This window comes from Caretta caretta, chromosome 22, assembly GCF_965140235.1.
Source record: "Caretta caretta isolate rCarCar2 chromosome 22, rCarCar1.hap1, whole genome shotgun sequence".
NCBI lineage: Eukaryota > Metazoa > Chordata > Testudines > Cheloniidae > Caretta > Caretta caretta.
Window position 1 is genome coordinate 11,101,162 of NC_134227.1, and position 25,490 is coordinate 11,126,651.

The 25,490-nt window shown below is 42.7% G+C and overlaps 1 protein-coding gene across 4 annotated transcripts in view; it reads left to right on the top strand.

Moving 5' to 3' along the window:
* Window positions 1-25,490, top strand: part of PRDM10 (PR/SET domain 10) — a 74,089-nt gene that overhangs the window by 24,033 nt on the left and 24,566 nt on the right. For all 4 annotated transcript variants that reach the window (XM_075122205.1, XM_075122203.1, XM_048827611.2 and 1 more), the window contains exons 5-12: window positions 2,084-2,203; window positions 3,721-3,940; window positions 4,528-4,769; window positions 5,721-5,924; window positions 8,475-8,547; window positions 9,470-9,587; window positions 10,707-10,836; window positions 16,532-16,759. In XM_075122205.1, the coding sequence (XP_074978306.1) occupies window positions 2,084-2,203; window positions 3,721-3,940; window positions 4,528-4,769; window positions 5,721-5,924; window positions 8,475-8,547; window positions 9,470-9,587; window positions 10,707-10,836; window positions 16,532-16,759 (1,335 nt within the window). The remainder of the gene's footprint in view (window positions 1-2,083; window positions 2,204-3,720; window positions 3,941-4,527; window positions 4,770-5,720; window positions 5,925-8,474; window positions 8,548-9,469; window positions 9,588-10,706; window positions 10,837-16,531; window positions 16,760-25,490) is intronic.

The window sequence follows — 25,490 nt, forward strand, 5'->3', positions numbered from 1 at the left end:
ACCAACATCTTTTAATATCATAATTTTCCCAGGATAGGTCTTCCATGTTTTTTGTGAACCATTATCATATCATTAGAGCAGCTGCTGCTTCTGCGAGTGTTATACATACACATTTCCTGTGTGAAATCTGAGCTAATCATAGCAGTTAAAATGATAGTGAAGGCTCCTCCTGTCTTTCAAAAGAACTTGGTATGAAAGGGCCATTCCAAGGTTTTTTTTAAAAGTAATGTTGATTCCTTACAATGCGTGTAATGGAGATGAGAGTAACAATGTGTTTGAAGTGTGATATATATGGAGGTGCTAATATGATATATGCACAGACACAAGCTTTGTGTGAACGCCTCATTGCTGGCAGGTCTGGAGGCATGCCACTGAATAATGATGCCTATTGCATTGCCATTTGGCATCAGGAAATGTCAATACCCGACAGTTAATTTCAGCTGTCTTCTTGGCTGAATCCTGGTCATTTTCACACTGTTCTCTGCAGCCCTAATTTGAAAGCAATTTTATAAATTAGACCAATTAAAACAACAACAAACTCAAAGGAACTAGGAACTTGAGTATCCATGTATTTTGGGTTTTTTTGTTTTTTTTTTGTCTGTTCCCTGAGAGAATACTTTTTAGCCTTTTGGGGAATTGCACTAATTTACAGCTCTCTAAAGCCTGGTCTACACTAAGTTGGGGGGAGATTGATCTAAGTTATGCAACTTCAGCTACGTGAATAACGTAGCTAAAGTCGACGAACTTAGACCTACTCACTGCGGTGTCTTCACTGCGTTGAGTCGACAGCTGATGCTCCCCATCAACTCTGCCTGCACCTCTCGCTCCGGTGAAGTACCAGAGTTGACGGGAGAGTGCACAGCGGTTGATTTATCGCATCTAGACTAGATGCGATAAATCGACCCAGCTGGATCGATCGCTGCCTGTCGATCCTGCGTGTAATGTAGACAAGCCCTAATATACTAGCCAATGCATCCGTTCTGTTGTGCCCACTCTAGCCGATAGGGAAGCCTGGGCTGTTCTAATATTATCTCTTTTAGAGCAGAACTAGAATTAGAAAACATATACCACCTCCATATATATATCTATAAGAGGGACTTCCTCCCTCTCTGCTCTTGACTGCACACCTTTAGTCTGGTTTTTGATCATCATTTAGTTCTCTCAAGGCCTATAGATGGACAAGGGTTTGTGTCTCAGTTGAAAGACTGCTTATATAATTATATACAACACAAGCGCCGGTGCAGTGGTAATGGTTAAGAAAGGTGAAAGCTCAGACAGGACAGTGATGAAGATCATGTAAAATACCTGCACGGATAAGTAGAAAGCAGCACTCAGAAGTTAGAAAAGGTCATTCCTGGTATGTTAATTCAGCAGTTTTACACAGCTAAATTGTTCTATGGGAGAAGAAAATTAATACACTCAATAATACTGTAAATTAAGATGTGCATTACTATAACAAGGAAAAAAGAATAGAAAAATACTGCACGTGCCATGTGGCCAACTAAGGGGGGCAGTAGATAATGCTAACTTTTGGAATCCCGAGTTTTGAGGGCTTCATCTCTCAACTTATTCTCATTATTACTAGTTTCTTTAACGTATTGTCCCTTGGCTTGTTAAAGGAAAAGACACAGAGAAGAAATTAGGGAGCTATAGTCTTTGTTGCAAGGGAAAGGAAAAGGGAGGGAAAAGTGTGTATATGGGAAGAATAAAAGAAAAAATAAAGTCCCTGGTGCACTAGTTCTAGCAGGAACCAGCTAGCTAAAGGGCATTTAAGCACACTTGCACCTAGCATGGTTTTAATCCCAGACTGGAAAGGACCTTAAATTAAAGCTGAAAGCTGGAGATGGACTATTCCAAAGCTGCAAAATTCAGATCTGGATTCAAAACCCTTTCCCTCAAATTCAGGAATGCTTGGGTCCAGGTGCTTTGTTCAGGCCCATCATCTCCACCAAAAACACCTTTAGAACTCTGCATTTTTTTCATCTTGTGAAGAGCTCCAAGAAGCTTTGTATGCAGGGCACTGCCCATATGTAAGTGACTGATGGAAATGCTGCAGTGCTAAAATGAGTGCCTATGATTTTAGGTAACTGTGCTCTTGCCTGCTGCTGCTCAGAGCATGAATTCCACCAACCTCTCCGTGCTTGGCAACGTTGCCGAATCCCCGCAGCAAATGGCTCTGGAGCAGGGTCCACAAGCAGACAGAGTAAGTTGCCAGGACCCCATTTCTTTTAAATGTAAAGGTACTCTGATTTCACTGCTCCATGGAAACAGATGATTAAATATGTCCTGATGCAGGAAGCGATGCAAAAAGAGTTTTAGTGAAGGCTTCTACAGCTTTCCACTGTCTTGTCATGCAATGTGGGACTTTTTTGAGGGGGTGGGGGATATTTGTTTAATGTATAGTGAAACATGTTCTAGGGACTGTTCTATCTGAAGCAATCACTTTAAAGCAGCGGTTCTCAAACTGTGGGTCGGGACCCCAAAGTGGGTCTGGACCCCCTTTGAATGGGGTCACCAGGGCTGGGTTAAACTTTGGCTGAAGCCCAAGCCCCACTGCTCAGGGTTGAAGCCAAAACCTGAGGGCTTCAGCCCTGGGCGCCAGGACTCAGATTGCAGGCCCCCTGCCTGGGACTGAAGCCCTTGAGCTTCAGCTTTGGCCCCCCTGTCCGGAGTGGTGGGACTCGGGCAGGCTTAGGCTTCAGTCCCACTTCCTGGGGTCAGGAAGTAATTTTTGTTGTCAGAAGTGGGTTGCGTTGCAATAAAGTTTGAGAACCCCGCTTTAAAGTATTCTCCAAAGGCTTTGAGTATCAAATTTAGTAATCCCTAGTATTATATGTGACCAGTGACTGTTGGTCTCTTTTTGGTAGTCTGTTAAGACAGGTTTTACAATATATAATCTTTCTTATTCTCTGTCTGAGATACCTGTTTTGGAGGTTGGATATTTTTGTACATTGTGTAGAATTTACCTCTGCTTTTTTGTGTGGGTGAAGAGAAAGTAAATCTTCATTAAAATCGGAGCTAAAACCAAATACCCTTTAGCTATTAAGAATCAGCCTCATTATCTTATGTTGTTAGGGTTTTAGATCTTAATTATCTACTGCCTTATTGAACTCTGCCTCTGTGTGTGTGTGTGTGTACACATGTGCATGTGAGATAAAGTGTGTGTGTGAGAGAGAGAGAGAGAGTGTGTGAACTCTGCCTCTGTGTGTATGTCAGGTGTTGTTTTCATTTGCTTTCGTGATAGGAGGAAGAAGATCATATGCCAGAGCATTGAATAATTGCATTTTATAAATCAAAATAAATTAAACTAGCCCATGGAGACCCAAGGTACTTTCTTCAAGCACAGATAGGGAGTGGGATTTGTTTAGTTGCTAAGACCCTCTGTGAAGATTCAAAATTCCTCTCATTTGATGCATCCTCCCCACATGTCACTCTTTTATGGGGTTAGGTAGATATTTTCACAACGCGCCTACTGGGCAAGGTTCACAGTACTATGAACAGTGAAGCATTACAGGGCACATAGCCTCAGCAGTGATATACACATGATTTCACTTTCTCTCCTTCTCTGTTTGGTTACCAAAGGAAACAAACAGGTGAAGAGTAGATTGTCAATAATTTTGTTTTCTTGCCTTTGTGATAGAGGTGATGATCTAATTGTGAGCTTTGATCCCCTCTGGATAGGAGAGCCATCTAACTCTGTGTTGTGAATTTTTTCCTCAGGCATCATTACCAGTGCATAACCAGGTATTACCTCCTATGGAGGCAGTGGATAGTTCTGATCCTTTAGCACCTCTCCAGAACCCAATGGGGAGGATGGAAACGAAAGAGGAAGAGGATGACGATGATGAGGATGATGAAGATGAAGACGAAGACGGGGAAGACACCGACTTGGATGAATGGGACCCAGATCCACCTCGACCCTTTGACCCCCATGATCTGTGTAAGCATAAGAGGAAGCATTTAGTTTATTGCCCTCTTCCCCCAAAGGTAGTTGGTTCTTTTCTCTTTCCTCCTTCTCTGTGGCTGTTGTTTTAAAAAGAGGCAGCTAACTTTATAACCCATTATAGTGGTTCCAATCCTTCGGGCAAAAATTCAAATAGGAATCTTACCTTTCTCAACCATTTGGTAAGTGGAGTCGAAGACCATGCAGGGCTTTAGAGGTCATAGCCAACACCTCAGATTGCACCTAGAAGCATATATACTCACACCAGCCTATCTGACTATGAGAGTATGCAGCTGCATTCTCCATGAGCTGGGGCCTCTGAGAAGCTTTCAAGGAGTGAGTGCACTGTTTGCTTATAAGTAAAACGGGAGGCTTCTCTTCTATGTTTCGCTTTAAGATGACAACCTTCTTAAAGCATAAAGAGACCATTGGCCTGAGTGCTGTGGTACCTGCATCAGTTTCTGGCAAGTATTCAGGTCAGAGGCGGTTAAAGGGAAATCATATCTTATGTGTAAGGGCCTTTCTTTATGCCAGTGCATGGGAATTCATGTCAGTTATTCATTTCCTCTCTGACTGTGTTGCAGGGTGTGAAGAGTGTAATAACTCACATCCCTCGGTGTGTCCGAAACATGGACCCTTGCACCCAATCCCAAACCGGCCAGTGCTGACCAGAGCAAGAGCCAGCCTCCCCCTGGTGCTCTATATAGACAGGTTCCTGGGGGGAGTGTTCTCCAAAAGACGCATTCCCAAACGCACACAGTTTGGCCCCGTGGAGGGACCTCTGGTCAGACAAACTGAACTGAAAGACTGCTACATCCATTTAAAGGTAACACTCTGAGGGTGTGTGTGTGTGTGTCTGAGAGAGAGAGAGAGAGAGAGAGAAAGAGAGACACCTTACACCTACTTGTTTTTCATGCCCTAGAATCTGTTGTTCTGACTTTATCAGAGGTGTTCTCCTGACACCTTCAGCTTACTGCAATGCAACTGTTCCCAACCATGTACAGCCAGAGAGCTACTTAGTCATCCAAGGTAGTTGCAGGGAGCCACAAAACAGTCAAGGTCCACATCCTGATTCTATTGTGCTGTGACGCACATGATTCACTGTTAGTAGACTTAAAGCAGAGTGTCAACACAAACGTTGCAACTCCGTCTCAGGACATTTTGCAGCCATTGCTTTGTGGCATGCTGTGACTTCAGTTGCCAAATTTCTTCTTTCTGCCTCTTCCTCCCCTGACTTCTAGACAGAAGGGGGATTTTCTCCCTTTTTCAAGTCTGTTTGGATAAAAGAGGAGGGATTTTAATGGCTCTGATCTATTTGCTCACTGATTTGGATGCAGGGAGTACTCCTGTATTCAGTGGAGGTAAGGCCACAAAGAGCTTTGAGAATCTGTAGAGGCACCGACTGATGACCACTAGTCCATATAACCTAATACATTAGGTCTTTGCCATCTCCAGCTTCCATGGCCCATTTGCAGAGGTACATCAGGTATAGATGAATGAACATACTTCTTTCACTCACCATCTGAGGAAGGGACCACTGTCTTTGCATGTCCCTTATAATCATGGATCCCATCTGTGTCTATTTTTAAGCCCCTTCCTAAGTTCCATCTGTTGCCGGAGTCCTGTGGGGAAAGTGAAAATCTCAGCTCTGGCTGCATTTCCTTCCTCATGGAGAAGCTGTCATTGTCAGAACAGATTTTTAAAGGCTCAGGTTCCTTTGTTTTATGTGACCACTGTGGAATGTCGACTACTCTGTGTATTTTGGTTTTTGCCTTAGGTGTCTCTTGAGAAAGGTGACAGAAAAGACAGGGATTTACAAGAGGATCTGTGGTTTGAGCTGTCCAGTGAGGCACTTTGTAATTGGATGATGTTTGTGCGTCCAGCCCAGAACCACCTGGAGCAGAACCTGGTGGCATACCAGTATGGCCACCATATTTATTATACAACAATTAAGAATGTGGAGCCCAAACAGGAACTGAAGGTAAGAGACTTCAGTGCTCACCCATCATTATTCCCCTTCATAGTGGGAAAGAATGTAAATTGAATTGTAGAAAATAACCCAAATACCCAATGCAGTTAAAATCCCACCTATGCTACAAATTGAAACCCTGTTATCCCTGGACTTGGTTGTTACTTTAGTGTAGACAAAGCCTTAAGCATTAGCATTTATTGCTCTAAAATAGTCTGAGCAATTTCTTAACCTTTTTAGCTTGGTAAAGCATATGGGACCTGATCCACAGTCCACTGAAGTCAGGAGACAGATTTCAGAGTAGCAGCCGTGTTAGTCTGTATTCACAAAAAGAAAAGGAGTACTTGTGGCACCTTAGAGACTAACCAATTTATTTGAGCATAAGCTTTCGTGAGCTACAGCTCACTTCATCATCCGATCAGATCCTAAGTGAGGAAGCTTAAAATAAATGTATACAAATGATCTCTCTCTCTCTCGTAGTGTACTCTTGGCAGCCATCTTGACTTGTACTCCTCTGATTATAACCTAACTAGTACTGCAGCAGCTTTATGCTCTGTTTTCCTCTTCCCCTTCGTCCCACCCGCACATGAACATCATTGGCTGCTGGAGTACTAGTGCTCTGTAAACTAATGAGGTCTCTTACTTCACTCAACTTTCCAGGGACTTTTTAAACTTACACTCTGCACATGGAATCTAATTTTTAGGTTTCTGGTTAAGAACATGTTGAAGTTACTTTTTGTCCCAGACTGAAAACATTTTAATTCAATTGAGCTTAGTGCGGGATGGTTGGGAGAGGCTGCTTTAATTTCAAACATCTATTCTGAGAACTAATTAGAAGGCTGATGGCTGCTGTCAGGAATTTTCTTGCTTTTGTCTGTGTCCTTCTCCCCCCCCCTCGACCCCCGCCCCCAATCGCCTGCCTTGTCTACACACAGAAGTTTCAATAGTTTAACATAAATCTGTTTTAAACCCAAGTACTGAAATCAGTGCAAAACCCTGTGTAGAGACACTTTTATTTTGATGTAAGAGTGACATTTTTTGTTTTAAATCTGTTCCAAATCATTTTAAGCTGAATCAATATAAGCCTGGTTTATATCAGTATCAGTGTCAATGTGGCCTTTTGTTCCCGTTTAACTAAGGCTGCCTCTACACTAGAAACTTCCTTGTGCTGCCGCGGGAGCGCTCCCATGGCAGCGCTTTGAAGGATGAGTGTGGTCACACGCAAGTGCTGGGAGAGAGGTCTCCCAGTGCTCCTGGTAATCCACCTTCTCAAGGGGAATAGCTCTGAGCACTGGGATTTTTCATACCACTGAGCCAGCAAGTGAGAGCACTATAAAATGTAAGTGTAGACAAGCCCTAAATCAATGTGAAATCACACTGTGGATAAACCAGCGCAGATCTGCGTGTTGACAAGCCCTTAATTGTGTTGCATGGTTTAGTCGTGCCATTTGGGGGTAAAAATCAGGCTGATAACAGAGAGTTAAAACATCTCCATAGTATATTTTCCTTTCCCCAATTAGGCATTCATGAAACAATAAGTTGGGTGTAAGAAATGTACCCGGTCCTCCCAGAAGTGAAATACACAAACGTGTCCCAAGTCTTTCACTCTAAAGGCTTTGTCTACACTACAGCTTATGTTGCAGAACTTATGTCACTGAGGGGTGTGAATAACCACTCCCACCCCCTGCCCAAGAGACATAAGTTACACCGACATAAGCGCCAGTATGGACAGCACTATGTCGGCGGGAGAACTTCTCCCACCAACATAGCTACCGCCGCACATTGGGGGTGGATTAATTATGTCGATGGGAGAGCGCTCTCCTTTCAGCATAGAGCAGCTACACCAGAGATCTGCATCGGTACAGCTGCGCTGCTGTAAGCTCTCTAGTGTAGATATAGCCTAAAATCCTGTTTAAGACTCATCTAAACAAGCCATTTGTAAATTCAGTCTTTTTAATGAGATGGGTTGGTAACCTCTGAATCCTGACCTTGACCCTGCCTCTACTGAAATCCTTATCCAAGCTGTAGTAATTTTCTGTCTTTCTTAGGGCTCTTCCCTCTTCATTAGGCTTCCTAAATCCCTATTCTCTAAATTACAGGGAGTCCAGGTTTTTCTTTAGGAAGCAGGAGCATGATGCTCCAATCCATTATTACCTTAGACACATTTTAAATGAATCTCTGCATGCCATGCTGCATATTGTCTGTAAAGAGAAAAGCGACCATCTCTTCTGGAAGAATCCCTGCTAAATATTTATTCCATCTTTTAAGTTTAAGATTAACCTCATTTCCTTTCCAAGTAGTGGTTACCATGTGTGAGATGAAGATTCATATTAGGAAACGGTACCTGAAAATTAAATAGATACACTTTGTGAGCAATGCTGTTTTATTCCTCAGCGGGGGCACAATGAACTCAGCAGGCTTTATCGAGGGTGAGAGGAGAAATACAAGTTATTGGGTCAGATGAGAGGACTAAATGCAGTGCTTAAGAAAGCCTCCAATGAATTCCCCTCACTTCGGGGTTCATCTAAGAAGATGCCTTTTTGCCTTGTGTGTCTGCTCCAGGTGTGGTATGCAGCCTCCTATGCAGAGTTTGTGAACCAGAAGATCCATGACATATCCGAGGAGGAAAGGAAAGGTAGTTGGTTCTTTTCTCTTTCCTCCTTCTCTGTGGCTGTTGTTTTAAAAAGAGGCAGCTAAGTTTATAACCCATTATAGTGGTCCCAATCCTTCAGCAAAAATTCAAATAGGAATCTTACCTATGCCAGAGCTCCAGTATGGGGCCCTCCGTTTGCTGTTATACATGCTGAAATCAGGATAATTCAGCCTCGTGCTTAAGGGCTTCAGAGTATTACCAGAGGGTGGGCAAGGAATTTCCCCCCATGTATATGGGTATATTACTGGGGGTTGCTTTTCTCTGAAATGTCAGGTCACTGATGGCAGTGGAGTCCTGTACTCGAAGTACCAGTGGTATGATATATCTGTGTTGCAGTTGTTTTTCTGGGAAGTTTTGTTGGACAGTGTAAAATACAACAAAACCTAACCTAAGCTAAGGAGAACATCCTCAGTAGGCAACCTCCTGTCTTAAATAACTGCTTCAGAGTCTCAAGGAGGTTTAACCACATATACAAAGGAATTGATTTTTGCTGGTCCAATAAGCCAAGCTTAAGTTTCTGGGTATGTTGGACTGTATTTTTGTAATTATTTATTTGAAAGACTTATCTGTTATTTAGAAATGCAACTTAATATAGGGAGTTTGTTAGGAGAGCAGTGTAAATATTTAATCTGTCTCTGGCCTTCAATATAAATGTTCCTCAATCCCATTCACTACCCTCTGCATTTTTCTGCAGTCAGCTGATGTCAGCCTGTAGATCAGGGCTGCTAAGAGAGAAGCTTGCAAGCCACATAGAGCTATATGGTAGAGTGATTGCAAGACACAATCTTCAGTATGGAAATGTGTCCCACAGAGACTACTGGGGACAAAAGGGCTTGGAGAAAACTTGGGACATTTAACTGTTGATGACTGAGATGCTGTCATTGATATTTCCAACTTAATCTAGTTCTCCGAGACCAAGAGAAGAACTGGCCATGTTATGAATGCAATCGTCGCTTCATGAGCTCAGAACAGCTCCAACAGCACCTCAACTCCCATGATGAGAAGCTGGACTTCTTTAGCAGGTACTTATGATTTTGCAGTAACTGAGTTTCCCAACTCCCAGCACTTTACGTCCTGTATATTGATAGCACTAATGATAGGTCAATCTCAAAAGATCTGGCTTTATTATCAATTATATAGCACTGTAGATATACGAGGTGTTTTACAGAACAGGTAAAAGAAAGGGCCTCTGACACCCAGGAATTTACAGTCCCACGCAGACAAACATGGGACAATGGTTCAGGCAAAAGAATATAGGGAGATATCACTGGGGAAGTGATTGGCATAGGTGGCTTTGTATAAGAAGTGATATGAAGGAAGGGAAGGGCACTTATTATGTGGGAAGTAGGGGTACAATCCTGTCCTATTGAATTCAGTGAAAGTTTTGCCGTTAACCTCAACAGGGCCAGGATTTTAGCCGTTTGGATGCTTATTGAAATTACCGTGACCTCTTGAGTCTACAGAGTTGGGCTAGAAATCTCAAGAGAACCAACTTTCTAATGATATTTCTGGTGCATCAGCTCCCTGTTGGGTCAGAAATCGAAAGTACAGAAATGTCCAAAAATTACAAGTGAGAAAGATATCCACAAACATTTTAAACCTCGAAAGGTTTGAATCTAGAAATGGATGGCAGATCAGCAGGAGAGAGGGAAAATATCTCTTATTTTTTCCGAACCTGATTGCCTGTCTCTCATTATCAAGTGAGTGCTAAAACATCCATGTAAAAAATGGACCCCCTCCGATTGCTGTCTGATATCAGTAGAGCAGCGTCTTTCTTGGGACAGATGTTATGCTTTCAGGCTTTAATGTTTTCCAGGATGCCTAGAGGGCTGCTACTAGCTGTCACTGTAGAGGACTTGATAAGAGCCAGTAGCTCCACTGTCCCTACAGTCCCACATCAAGTGACATATGTTTGTTTGGCATGGGGTTTTATTTCCATTAGAGGGGTGATAGAAATATGCACCAACCAGAGACCCAATTTTTGCTCCCAAGGTTTCTTCACATTTTATAATATACTGGAGGCCATTATTACTGAACTGTCTGGGTAGTTCAGGGGTGATTGCTTAGAAAAGGTGCAGGAAAAGAGTGGAATCCAAATCCATGTCCTCTTTCTCTAACTTGGAGCGCTGTGTGTTCCGCAGAGCAAGAGGCAGAGGTCGCGGGCGAGGAAAGAGGAGGTTTGGGCCAGGCAGACGGCCAGGGCGCCCACCGAAATTCATGCGCTTGGAAGTAACCAGTGAAAATGGGGAAAAGTGTGAAGAAGGAACACAGGTATATTTGGGGGAGCGGGGGAGAAAAATGTCATCTACGATGTAATCTCTTGATTTATGCCTGTGTTACTGGGGGCAGAATTCAGCCACTAGTTTTTATTGTTCTGGCCGTGGCACCTCAGCCTGGGGAAAGCACAGTAATTTATTTCTAACTTGCATTTCTACAGCACTTTTTATCCCAAAGCAATTCACCCCTTACTGGAAAACAGCTGTGGGATGGAACCTGGCAGCTGTTTAACAATACAACAGCAGTGACAGCATTACACAGCTGTGTAGGGTGGACAGTGGAAAAGGTCAGCTCCAGTTGAAACTGCAGAGGGAATTTAGGTCAGCAGTGGAATTTGGCTGGGACACTAGGGCCAGGTCTACATGAGAAACTTGCTATATAATAATGTTGGTTAGGGGTGTGATTCTTTACTATATTTTTGTACCAGCCAAAAGCCTTAGATCCAGTTATACCAGCATAAAAGGTCCTTTTTCTGGTACAGGTTATTTCATTTGGGGAACTGATATAAGCTATCCCTGCAAAAAACCCGCTCTTTTGCCAGGAAAAGGTGCACCTCACCTGGGAGGTGGGGAGTGTTGCTGGTATAGCTTTGCCAGCAAACTCTTTCTAGTGCCCATCAGGCCTAGAGTTAATGCCCTTTCTTTTACGAAAAGTGTCAAAAGTGATCAATGGTTCAGTTTTCTGTCTCAGATGAAAACCGACATCTGGAGCAATGATCTGTCCTTTGGCGTGATGCTGGGGCATTGGTTCAGTACTGACTCAGAGGGAAGATTGCATACGTTGCATACAAATGACTCTATTGCATCTTTTAAAGCCACACTTAGGAAGAGGCAGGTCTACCTAACTGGGGACTCCCTAACTACGAAGAACAGATAGGCATGTCACCAGAGCTGATCTGGAGAACAGAAGGGAGCTAAGGTATGGGATGTGAACCTGAGGCTGAAGAGGATCCTAATGAAAGCAGGAAAGAATCCACTGATTGTCATTCATGTGGGAACAAATGATACTGCTAGATTCTCACTGGGATGTGTTAAGGAAGACTATGCCAGGCTGGAGAAGATGCTTAAAGAAATGGAGGCTCAGGTGATCTTTAGTGGGATTCTACCTATCCCTAGAGGAGGAGAGCAAAGGCGAGACAAGATTAAGATGACCAACAGATGGCTCAGGCAATGGTGCTATAAAGGGGGCTTTGGGATGTTCGTCCACTGGGAGGCATTCTCAAACAGAGGACTGTTCTCATGGGATGAACTCTATTTGAAGAAAACAAGGAAGAAAGAAGTGGACAGCTAAGCATTGAGGATAGGGTAGAGACTAAAGGTAATCTAGGCATGGGCCCACACCTAAATGGATACTTTGCCTCAGTTTTTAATAAGGGTAATGAGGAGCTTGTGAGTAGTGGCAGGGTGGCTAGTGGGAGCAAAGATATGGAAGTCGAAACGACCACATCAGAAATGGAAGCCACACTCAAGAATTTAGTGGGACCAAATCCGGATCCCAGATAATCTCCATCCAAGAACATTTAAGGAACTGGCATACGAAATGGCAAACCCAATAGTAAGGATTGTTAATGAATCCATAATCTCAGGGGTTGTACTCTATGGCTGGAGAACTGCAAATAAAGTATCTATATTTACGAAAGGAAAAAAAAAAGTGATCTGGGAAACTACAGGCCTGTTTGTTTGAGCCCCGTGGCATGCCAGATGTTAGAACATATTGTGAAAGATAGAGTCATTAAAGGTAGCAGTAAATGGCAATTGGGATAAAGTACATCTTCGCTTTTAAAAAGGTAGATTGTGCTAGACCAACCTGATCTTTTTCTCTGAAAAGAGAACTGATTTTCTAGACAAAGGAAATGCAGATCCAATCTGCCTGGATTTCAGTAAAGCATTTTGTACAGTTCCACAGTGGAAACTATTAGTTAAATTGGAGAAGATGGGGATTAATATGAGAATGGAAAGGTTAGTAAGGAACTGGTTAAAGGGGAGTCTACAATGGGTCATACTGAAAGATGACCTGTCAGCCTGGATGGAGGTTATTAGTGGAGTTCCTCAGGGATCGGTTTTGGGACCAATCTTATTTAATGTTTTCATTAGTGACCTTGGCACAGAAAGCAGGAGTCTGCTTATAAAATTTGTGGCTGACACAAAGTAGGGAGGTATTGCCAATGCAGAGGAGGACCGGAATATCATACAAGAAGATTTGGATGACCTTTAAAAATGGAATAATAATAAGTCGAAGTGAAAGGTCATGAGTTTATGGAATAACAACAAGAATTTTTGCTATAAGCTGGGAATTTACCAGTTGGAAGCGGCAGAGGAGAAAAAAGATCAGGGTATATTGGTCAATCACAAGATGACTATGAGCTGTCAATGTGCTGTAGCCATGAAAAAGGCTAATGCAATCCTAGGATGCATGAGGCGAGGTATTTCCATTAGAGACAGGAAAGTGTTATTACCATTATACAAGGGACTGTTGAGACTGGAATACTGTGTGCAGTTCTGGTCTCCCGTATTTAAGAAAGATGAATTCAAATTGGAACAGGTACAGAGAAGGGCTACTGGAAGATGATCAGAAAAATGGAGAACCTGCCTTACAGGAGAAGACGTAAGGAGCTTGGCTTGTTTAGCCTAACAAAGTGAAGGCTGAGGGGAGAGATGATTGCTCTCTATAAATACATCAGAGGGATAAACACCAGGGAGGGAAAGTAGTTATTTAAGTTAAGGGTCAGCATTGGCACAAGAACAAATGGATATAAACTGGCCATCAACAAGTTTAGGTTTGAAATTAAGCAAAGATTTCTGACCCTCAGAGGAATGAAGTTTTGGAAGAGCCTTCAAAGGGGAGAGGCAAAAAACTTAACTTTTGTCAGACTGAGTGTGATAAATTTATGGAGGGAATGGTATGATGAGGTTGCCTACAATGGCGTATGGCCAATCCACGGGCGCTATTAGCACATACAGTAGAACCCTCTTTGTCTGACCCTCCATTATCCAGCTCTCCGTATTAATCGAACAACCAGCGCACACAGGTCCAGAAGCGGGCGATCTCTCCTGTGGCCACAAGATGGCACTGCAGCCTTGCAGTTTCCCTTTATCCAGATTATCTGAATTTTTGATTATCCGATCTGGCCCTAGTTCCAGTTAGATCGGATACACGGGATTCTGCTGTATCTCCAACAGCTGGACATGGGACACTAGAAAAGGAGGGCTCTGAGTTACTACAGAGAATTCTTCCCCAGGTGTCTGGCTGGTGGGTCTTGCCCATATACTCTAGGTCTAACTGATCACAGTATTTGGGGTCGGAAAGAAATTTTCCCCTCGGTCAGATTGGCAGAGACCCTAGGGGCTTTTTGCTTTCCTCTGCAGCATGAGGCACGGGTCACTTGCTGTTTTGCAGTAGAATACATGGTGGACGCTCGGTAACTTGAAGTCTTTAAATCATGATTTGAGGACTTCAGTAGCTCAGCGAGAGGTTATGGGCCTATTGCAGGAGTCACTGGGTGAGGTTCTGTCGCCTGCGATATTCGGGAGGGAAAATTAGATGATCATGATGGTCCCTTCTCGCCTTAAAGTAAATGAGTCTAAGTCTCCCATCCAAGTACTGATCTGGCACAACCCTACTTGTCGTAGCAGACAAGGCTCAGGGTGGTATGGCCACAGATAAATATCATAGAATCATAAGAACATCAGGGTTGGAAGGGACCCCAGAAGGTCATCTAGTCCAACCCCCTGCTCGAAGCAGGACCAATTCCCAGTTAAATCATCCCAGCCAGGGCTTTGTCAAGCCTGACCTTAAAAACCTCTAAGGAAGGAGATTCTACCACCTCCCTAGGTAACGCATTCCAGTGTTTCACCACCCTCTTAGTGAAAAAGTTTTTCCTAATATCCAATCTAAACCTCCCCCACTGCAGCTTGAGACCATTACTCCTCGTTCTGTCATCTGCTACCATTGAGAACAGTCTAGAGCCATCCTCTTTGGAACCCCCTTTCAGGTAGTTGAAAGCAGCTATCAAATCCCCCCTCATTCTTCTCTTCTGCAGGCTAAACAATCCCAGCTCCCTCAGCCTCTCCTCATAAGTCATGTGTTCCAGACCCCTAATCATTTTTGTTGCCCTTCGCTGGACTCTCTCCAATTTATCCACATCCTTCTTGAAGTGTGGGGCCCAAAACTGGACACAGTACTCCAGATGAGGCCTCACCAATGTCGAATAGAGGGGGACGATCACGTCCCTCGATCTGCTCGCTATGCTATCATTAAGTAGGTCCAAAGGGTAGAAATGCTACTACACTCTACAACTGGCACCCTGTGAACACTGCGCCATGTCAACTCTGAGTGCCATAGGAGCCTGCTGTGTACAGTGCTGCTAGGGAGGAGAGGTGGACGTGGGGTAGAACAGCATCTTATATAGGAGGCTCTCAAACTCTGCAGCCACTATAGCTGTGGTAGAGTTGGAGAGTTGCCATGACACTGAGGAGCACAGTGAAAGAGGCCTGATGCCCTCCTGACTCACATTGACTCAACTCAGTGCTGCGGGTTATCCATTGCTTAAACGAATTGTCTTGCCCAGCCTTTCATAGATTTTAAAGTCAGAAAGGACAATCGTCATCATCTAGTCTGACTTCCTGCGCAGAACTTCAACCAGGAATTCCTCATCAAGTTCAGCAATTTCTGGGAATTTATCAGCCAAACCAGGATTTGAACCTTGGATCCTCAGATGAAAAGTCTCCCCTGACTGAGCATTCAGGGCTTGTAACTGGATGCATTCCTCCTCGCAGTGCTCTCTTTCTCCTCCCCCGACTGCTGAGCTTTGCCAGGACACCTCTTGAGCTTGGATGTCCTTGGCTCCCCATTTCATGGCTTTCATCTTACTCAAATTTCTTTAGTTGTTTTGTAAGCAGTTAATATAACAATTAATTATTTTTCTAAAGCTATTGGAATCTTCCATCCCAGAATATTTATTGAAATTTGTCAGAGAAGAGAATATGGGGTTTGGGGCATTCTGCTTCTCATTCCCAACATCCCCTCCTCTTCTGAACTGGTTCTGAGAAACAGAAAAGCAGCTCTGCTGTGTAACAAATGGAAACTCAACACACAGTTTGGTTTTGCTGCTGCCTGGAGAGGTGGAGACTGAGAGTCAGAGATGAAAATCAACAGGGCACAATTTTATGTCCTCGTGTCTTACGCCTAGCTTCACCACTCCTGTTCGTTTGCTGTGCACATGACAACACGATAATATTTCAATTCACTTGACAATTAACTTGCACAAGAGAGAGACCCTCTGTATTTCCCCTGAGGCCTCATCTACACTAGGATTTTTCCTTAAAATTTCCCACTATGGCTAACAGGTTCATCTCCCTTGGTGATAGGAATGGTAGGGCACTAATGTAGCTAGGCCACCTGTGGTTTAACCCCTGTGTCATGAGCAGACTTGGACAACATGGTGGTTAGAACCCGGGCTTCCACCAGTATCACCAGCTACACCACTGCTCCAAACGTTGCTACCACTGGTGGACCTGAGCTGCTGTTAGCAAAGGGACATTTTAGCGGAAAAAGGCTCGTACAGACCAGTGTAATGAGTGTGATCATTTTACAATATGCAGAAATCCAACCACCTGCCAACTGAGTATTATTAGAGCCTTTCTCGCTGGGTGAGGGAAATAATCACTGGCTGTGTGATTTGCAATTTCAGGACTTGCTAGATTTTTCCAGCAAGGGGCAGTTTGATGAGGCTGGACAGGCTACACTGAATGGGCTGGAACAGCAGGAGCAGACCCCAGTGCCGCAAGAGACGCAGTCGGCACTGGGTCAACAGCCAGAAGGCCATCCACTGCAACTGCAGCAGCAGCATGATGAGAGCCCGGTGCCTATGCAGAGCACCATGACAGCAGATGATATGCGGCGAGCAAAGCGCATTCGGGTAAGTGAAGATGATGATGGCCCATGCCCTCTTCCGCCCTCTGACTTTGCTTTAGCCAGTGGAAGGCTTGGTTAGCCAGTTAGGCAACAGCTGGTCTTTTTCTCCAGTGTGGTGTCCGTCTTCAAATCCCAAACACAGCATCTCGAGCTCAGAAAACTCCCTCACTCAGAAAGTAAGACAAACCTAATACAAAGAGTTAGTGTTAGAGTTAGAGATGCTAGTGAGATTTGGTCACCAGTTGGAGCTGGTTCAATTCCAGCACAGTAATTCTTTCATAGAAACATAGTCCATCCAAGTTGGCAGGCAGGAGCCCTCTGAACAGCCGGCCGAATCATAGTGCTGTGGCATGGACTAATGGCCTGTTCAGAGCACCATCTGCATGTCTCGCAGATGTGTTGGCTTTAGAAGTCATTGCCAAAGAAGCATTGTGTCCATTCATTCCTATGATGATGAAGATTTTTAATTATAAAATTATTTCTTGGAGTAGGAAACCTCCTCCTTTTATGAGGGTAAAAGCTATGCTGAGAACTTTACATACCAACTGCAAACACTTTGAACCTGTGCTTTGTGGCAGCTGAGAAAGCTGCTTTTTCCACCATGTGTGGGAGGGCAATGATTCAGGCAAATAATCCTCCAAGCAATGTAATTGTGAGATTGGTTTATGTAGCTTAAAATCTTTTTTTCCCCTCCTCCATGTGTAAAATTTTGATTACAGAAGGAAACAGCTGCAAACAAGTTGAGACTTCATTTTTAGGGGATGAGCGAAATAGAGAGAGAGGATTAAAAAAGGAGACAATGCATGATTCTTATAGGGGGACACTGAGCCAGATTTTACTCTCTGTACACCAATGTATATGTGACTGCATTGATGGTGTTACTTAACAGATACAGGGACTTAACTAAGAGTAGAATTTGGCCGAGTCACACTAAAAATGCATGTGTGTGAAGCTTATAAAATGCTTGGCATCTAGGAGTCACTGTTCTGTGAAGTGGTCTTTCTTTTGATCTTCCTCTCTGTTGAAAACACTAGACTTGAAATGGTGTGTTTATGTAAGGCACCAGACAGCTGTAACCCAAGAACACTGGGAACATGGCTGGTAGGAGCAGACAGTGGTGATCAAACTATTATAGAGTAAGGAGCCAGCTGCTGAAGCTCTGACACTAAATAGGATTGGACCAGTTCCCAAGTGGGTCTTGATTCATTTTGCATAAGATACAGTAGTACAACTTCTGTCCTAAAAGGTACAGCTGTGGGTGTGATACGTAGAGAGGTGGTTTCATTGGATTTCTTTAATTACTGGATTTAACAAGGTCTGAAGGTCTCACTCTTGGTTTGGAGGTAACGAGGAAGAGATGGAGTTGGTTTGTCTCATGCATTAGCCTGTTTCCTGGAAACTTGAGTTTGGGTCACAAATGAGATGAGTGTGGTGGTTATTTATTCCTCAGTGACATGTTTGTATCACAGATCTCCTCCCTCAGCTCCCCTTTCAGATTGACACATTTGGCAACCCTTGATTAGCAGAGCCCTAGAGATGTATGGTTCTTAAAAGCAGAGGTTCTTCAACTCAAAGGGCATTGGAAGGGATGTGGGCATTGCATGTGGGATGGTTGCATAGAGGCTGCCTAGGTTATGTTAGACTGTGAGCAGTTCTGTCATTCAACCTTGGATTTTAACCATGAAAATTCACACCATACTGTGACAATTTGTCAGAACTTACTCTTCCAATGTGTGCGTGCAATTCACTGCACCCTGTTATCACAGCGTGTGGCTAGGAAATGTCATAAACCAGCAAAGGGAAGCCAAAGTTATGGTTTCAAATATGTAAAATGTCATTTATTTTTAAAGAACGGGTACAAAATTTGTGGCTACCCACTGTGACCTGGACCTAGGTAGCTGTAAGTCACGCTGATTACTTAGATAGTATTTCTTACTCAACAGCAATCACTTGGCGCTTGTCTTGACCTGACAGTTGAGAAACTGTATGAGAGACATGAAAGTAATTTTATTTTTATAAATCAAGCTTTGTGAACCTCTTCTGCCTTTTTAAGAAAGGAATAAAGCATGAGGTGATGGTAGGACTGCCCCTCTTCAGGCAAACAATTCCAGTCAAAGATTTAAAAGAAATAATTATCATGAAGAGGCCTTGTGTGATTTTTTCCAAGCCTTTATTAGGCACAAACCTCAGTTTTACTATGTCTCCTTCTGTTGCACTCTGAAATTAAACATAAAACGGTATCCTGGAGCATGAGTAATATTAAAAAAATAATAAAGCTTTTACATATGTTGAGACATTTGCATCCTAGATGTAACTGAAGGCTCCTTGTTCAGTGAATTGACATTCTTTAGAAATGACACACGATTCTTTTATATCTGCAACAAAGGGGAGCAATATTCTTGTATTTTAAATAACAAAAAATGACTTCTGCATTACAATACACAGTAATAATAAACTAGCTCTTAATGGATATTCACACTTGTACCATTGCATTAGCGTTTATATCATCCTGTAGGATGCAGTCTCTTGAGAAAAACATAGTAACATAAACCTATGCATCTGCAAGGCTGGCAATGGGTCCAGAAGAGGGCACTATGCATGTAGGGCTTGATCCAGCCTCCACATTAGTCAATGGAAAGATTTCCATTGGCTTCAATGGTTGCTGGATCAGGTCCACACTGAAGGAAGTACATAGATTTGTCTGTCTGTCCTCTCTTGGATTTCTTGTTTACAGCTCTGGCATTGATTTGCCTTTGCAGTTCTAGAACCTGTTGCCTGAAGTAGACATGTAGAGGGACATCACCTTTTTGAATGTATTCCATGAAGTAAATAATTCTCTTGAGACATTTTCTGTTTCATTTACTTGGCAACATCACATGGCAAAGATACAAAGCTGTCATAACAAAGTGTTACAACAATCAATATAAATATAAGGCTTGCATTTGGAAAGCACCTGTCAAAATCAGGACCATCCTGCATGTTTTGGGAAGGTACAAATCTACTTACCAAGAAGGCTACAATTTTTAGGCTATAAGTCAGAGGGAACGGCTTAATGGTTTAAATTTCTAGTTTGAAACACTGAGATTCACTGGAACTGTAGGTTCAAATCCTGGAAGGGTCAACACATGCCTTCTTCTGTAGAGTTCATGGAGTTTACTCTGTGGGAGACTTGAGATCAGAGCTTAAACACTGAGGTCCTGCCTTGTTTTGTGTGGACACGAAAGATCCTGTGGGACACTTTTTGTAAGAGTTGGGTATGACAGCCTGACAATATTCTGGACAAACCTAATGGAATTAAGATAAACTTTATTGAATGAATTTAAACCTTATTGAATTAGGTTTAATACCTTTGGGGTCCATTGTATTAAAAATGTGTTACTATGGAATCATGTAACTCCTCGAGGAGGAAGGGGATGCAAATGTAATTCCTCCGGTTATCAGCTCTTTGAAGCTCCCCCCTGGAAAGGTTCAGATATACTAGTTCAAATTGGATTCTTCAGGGACCGACAGACAAAGAAACAACTTTTGGATAATTAGCCTGGTTTTACACAGGCCCAGGGCTTTCTTCCTGATACCATAACTAGACAGGACCCCTGGCCCATGGCGGGTCCCAATCCGCAGGGAAGGGCTGGAAGAACTGGGCCTAATGAGACACCATAACACTAGGTGCTTGTTCTGAGATGAAGCTATGATGAACTTGAAACCTTGGTAGGGTGCTGAAGGACTGCTCCTGCCGGAGCCCATTTTAGAGTTGGGGTGATCTCTGATAGCCTATTAGCATGTGCGTAGGTTCTTTTATTGTTTGTAATGTGTTTTGTCTGTAGTGCTATTACCTAAAGAATAAAAGAGGCTTGCATAAAAAGAGCTTTGTGGTAACTATACCTGTGGGCAGTCACACTGTTAGCCATCTCTGAAGAGAAAGCCAGCAGGCCAGCTTGAGCAGCCTGTCTCTGCTGGGAATAACACGGTGAAGGCAGGGAACTGCTCAGCCTGGAAATAGCCCTCTCAGAAGGACATGAGATGCACGTCTCCCTTCAAGAGAGGTGATGGCCAGGGGAGCCAGTGGGTGCTCTTGCTGAAACATAGGGGGAGAATACAGGTGCAGTTGCCCTGAACTGTGACATGAGGGATTACATCATTGTCCTTGGCCAAAATAAATGTTTCCTGCCCACTGTTGTGCACCATCCAATGTGTTCGTTAGTTGCCACTCTCTGGAATCATTTCAGAAATGGCTGTACTTACTGAGGCTTGGTCCTGAAAGTTGCTCCGTGTGGATGATGCCCTGCACTCATGCAGAACAGCTTGCAGGACAGAGGTGCAGTTTGTAAAGCACAATGGGATCCTTCAGGCTGAAAGGCACAATAGAAATGTAAGACATTATTAAATTCTGACGAGTATCGACCAGTAGGACAGCACTTAAATAAATCACTACCCGTTACTTCTCAGCAATCTGATCCTGGCATCCATAACCTCTTTATCTTCCCATAGCTACCACCTCTTGCCAGGCACATTTCATTCTCACTGAGACTCTGCAGGGTTCATTATATAATCTTTAATAAACACGATATCTGACAAAACATGAAAGGCAGAAAGACACTGTGTCTTAAAGGTTATCTGTGATTTTCATCTTCACCCCTTAACTCCTTCTAGGCAGTTATTAACGGAAGGGCAAATCCTGAACTCCCTGCTTAGTCCTTACTGAGGCAAAACTCTCGTTGGGAGTTTTGCCTGAGTGAAGACTGAGCTAGGACTTCCAGATCTGGCCCTGACTGAGAATGACCCACAGGAGACTGCCGAAGTCAAGTCTTCTGTTTTACGGTCCATTTCGTAACATAAATATTTTTCTCTCCCCCAATGCTGCCTGCTCAGTTGGAGCTGCAGGTAGGTTTGGTTTTTATCCTGTGTCTAACCTAATGGAACGAAACAAAATTGCCTTCCATGTCGTTTTGTGCAACCTCTGCTTAATGTCTCCAGATGGAATCTGCGTTGTTGATGGTCTTGTGTTTGTTCTTTTGTATACAGATCATGCACAAAACTGGGTGTCATCCCAATAACTATTGTTTGCATAGTTTCTCTTAGTCCCCTTCAGACTGATCCACTGCAAGGACTTAATAATAATTAGCTCTTTTTTAAAAGATGTTTAAATGGATCATCCAAAACTTTAAGCTGGGTATTGAATGGGCTGTTCCTTTGTGGCCTCAGAACCTGATTCAAGTCTGTCTGGTGCACCTCTGTGTACCTGATTTTGGTAGTTTATGTTAGTCTTCGGTGACTTTAGTAGTCTGGCAGAGTGTGCACCATAACGATATATTTTAAACCTTTCTGTCTATTGTTTTTACAGTTCCCACTTAGGAAATACCTAATATGGAGTTGCATGCAATTTGAAAGAAACATTTTCAAGTACCTTGGGTCCCAAATTTTACCCGTCTTAAAACTTCCTTAAATTTGGTGTTCAGTCATATAGATTCATCTAAATATCTAGTTTTCTAGTGATTTAGCATTTCTTGTAATGACTATTTACAGGTATTGTGGTGATAAGCTCCATAGTTATGCCTCTAAATAAATAGCTTTTAAAAAGGCATCACTTGGTTGTTGATAAATATATTTCAACAACTACTCCCAAACGTTCATTGTTGAAACTTTTGGGGGTAAAATCCTGGACCTATTCAAGTCAAATGGGAGTTTTGTCATTGATTTCAATAGAGCCAAGATTTCACCCTGGGTTCTTTAGCAATAATTAAAGAGACACTGGTCAACATAAAACTAATTTATAAAAAAAAAATCCCTTATCTATGTTACTAATAACAACTACAGCTATTACAACCTTGAGAATTTAAAAAATCAGGTATACTTTTACTATTTGCTGTTTACTTACTTTGAATGTAAATGCAAAATATTATGTATTTATTTATATTTTAAAATATGCTTATCAGATATCTTTAAGCATACTTACAGAAACAACACATTCATTGAATAACAAAATAACATACAGAAATTGTGCACATCACTCCGTTTTGGCTGAGACTAGTCTGGTCAATATCACTTACGTTCCCAGTCAGTTTCACTTTCTGGTTCTCATGGCACTAGCACCTTAGGGCAGTGTTTGTGTCTATAACATAGTGAAAGGGGAACCTTTAAATCCAAAACTAAATGGAAAACAAACAAGCAGTCCCCTCTCCGCCCCCAACGAACCACAAAACCACCACCACCAACTAGAGAAACATAGGTACTGATAATAGGTTTTGTAAATCCCCTTACCTTTTTCAAAATCTAAAGTGTGGGTTTATAACTAGTTGACAATAGTTCTTTAATTAACAAACTATCTCCAGAGCAGATCTGGCATCGTCATGATGTAATTGTACATACAGAGTAGTATACAGGAAGTGCCATGCAGGATCAGTCCCAGGGTCCAGATAGACCAATATTCTGTCTCAAATACAATATGAGTACCAGAAGAAGGTGTAAAAATCCCACAGATGTGCGGCAATCTGCTCCCCCCACATTAGGTCTCATCCTGATTTCTAATAATTAAAGACTGGCTTACACCCAGCTCCATTAAACCATACGAAAAGGAAACGGGATGGATCATGGAATTGGTAGCTGGGAATCAGAACCTTTCCCCCTTCTTGGTCATCTGTTCCAAATTTGATGACCTTCTTGGTCATCAAACCTGATCAGAAGAAACTGGAGAAGGGACTTGTTGCCATCGTATACATGTTTTTTGGCCTGCATGAAATGGGTCTCAGTCCAGTTCCCAGTGAACAGGTGTTTACATCATTATTGGCCCACATTGATCGTCTCTGCTAGGACATTCATGAATATAAGGGCAGCAAAATCTGAATCAAGATGCAGTGGGCTGCTCTGAGAGTGGAATTTTGCTCTGAAATTAAAGCCAAGCCTGACTGCTTTTCTAAAAGACTTTGTTCATTTCAGTTCTCAGTCACATCTTACATATTACCCCATCAAGGAAGAGCCTCATTGGCAGTGGGTGAGGAATCGGAATGGTGTAGCTATCTATAAAATAAAATCCAACAAAATACGTTACTTCCCCCACCTTGTAGCTGTCTATGGTTTTCTTTGACTGAGGGTAGATCTTTTGTAACACTTGCGTACGACCATGTAGAGTGTGACTTCATTGTTTCAAATTCTGCAGTTCATTACACTTAGAGGTGAAAAAGGCAAAGGACAGAAGTGATAAGAAAAGAAATACGATTTTTAAACTTCTAAGAGATAAACGGAGGAGAGTATAAAAGTACGCAAAAGCCTGTTTATAGAGCCTCCTCTGGGGTAATGAGCATAGCGTCTTTGACATCAATGGAGCTTTGGCAGTTTATTCTGGATGAGGATCAGGCCTCTGTTTTGCCATTCTGATAAAGTATTTGGGTTAAATACATTAAGAAACAGTATTGGAGGAGATAGAAATTTGAATTCCATCTGTCTAGACTGTTTGACTTCCTGGTAAATCCCTGTAACTAGCAGAAAATTATGCATTTTTTATTTCAAAGCACAAGTAAATTGTTATACAAACAATAGAAACATGTAAACCCAAGATTATGGGACAAATTGAATCACTGTGTAAGTGCACATAGGGAGTTACACCGGCTTACTCTAGGACTGAATTTGGCCAGTGTTTCTTAAGAGAAATGGTTTTAGTTGTTAGAAGTGGGGACGGTGAGTCAGCACTTCTGGGTTCTGTTTCTGCCTCTGTGTGACTTTGGGCAAATCACCTCACTTTCCTTTCCCTCGGTTCCTCCATCTGTAAAGGGGAGATAACAACACCTCCCAGGGACACTGTGAGGTGTAATTTCTCATATTTGCAAAGTGCCTTGAGATCCTTGGCTAAAAAGGGGAAAAAAGAGGACCCGGGGAATTACAGACCAGTCAGCCTAACTTTGATACCTAGAAAGATACTGGAACAAATTAGTAAACGATCAGTGTCTAACCACCTGGAAGTTAAGAGGATTATAAGGAAGAGCCGGCATGGATTTGTCAAGAACAAATTCCAAACCAACCTAAGTTCCTTCTTTGACAGGGTTACTGGCCAAGTGGAAGCAATGATATATCTTGATTTTAGTAAGGCTTTTGACACAGTTGCACAGAATGTTCTCATAAGCAAACTAGGGAAATGTGGTCTATATGAAATTACTAGAAGGTGGGTGCACAAGTGGTTGAAAGATCATACTCAAAGAGTAGTTATCAACGGTTCGCTGACAAACTGAGAGGGTGTGTCCAATTTGGTCCCTCAGAGGTCAGTCCTGGGTCTGGTACTGTTTAATATTTTCAGAAATGACTTGGATAAAGGAGTTGAGAGTGTCTTATAAAATTTGCAGATGACACCAAGCTGGGAGGGGTTACAAGCACTTTGGAGGACAGGATCAGAATTCAAAGTGACCTTGACAAATTGCAGAATTGATCAACAAGATGAAATTCAGTAAAAACAGGTGCAAAGTATTTCACTTTGAAAGGAAAAATCAAATGCATAATGACAAAATGGGGGGAAACTGGCTAGGTGGTTGAACTGCTACATCTGGGGGTTATAGTGGATCACAAATTGAATATGAATTAACAATGTGATGCAGTTGCAAAAAAGGCTATTATCATTCTGGGGTGTGTTTTTTATGAGTGTTGCATGTAAGGCACTGAAGGTAATTGTCATGTTGTACTCAGCGCTGGTGAGGCCTTCCCTGGGAGTATTGTGTCCAGCTCTGGGTGCAACACTAGGACAGATGTGGACA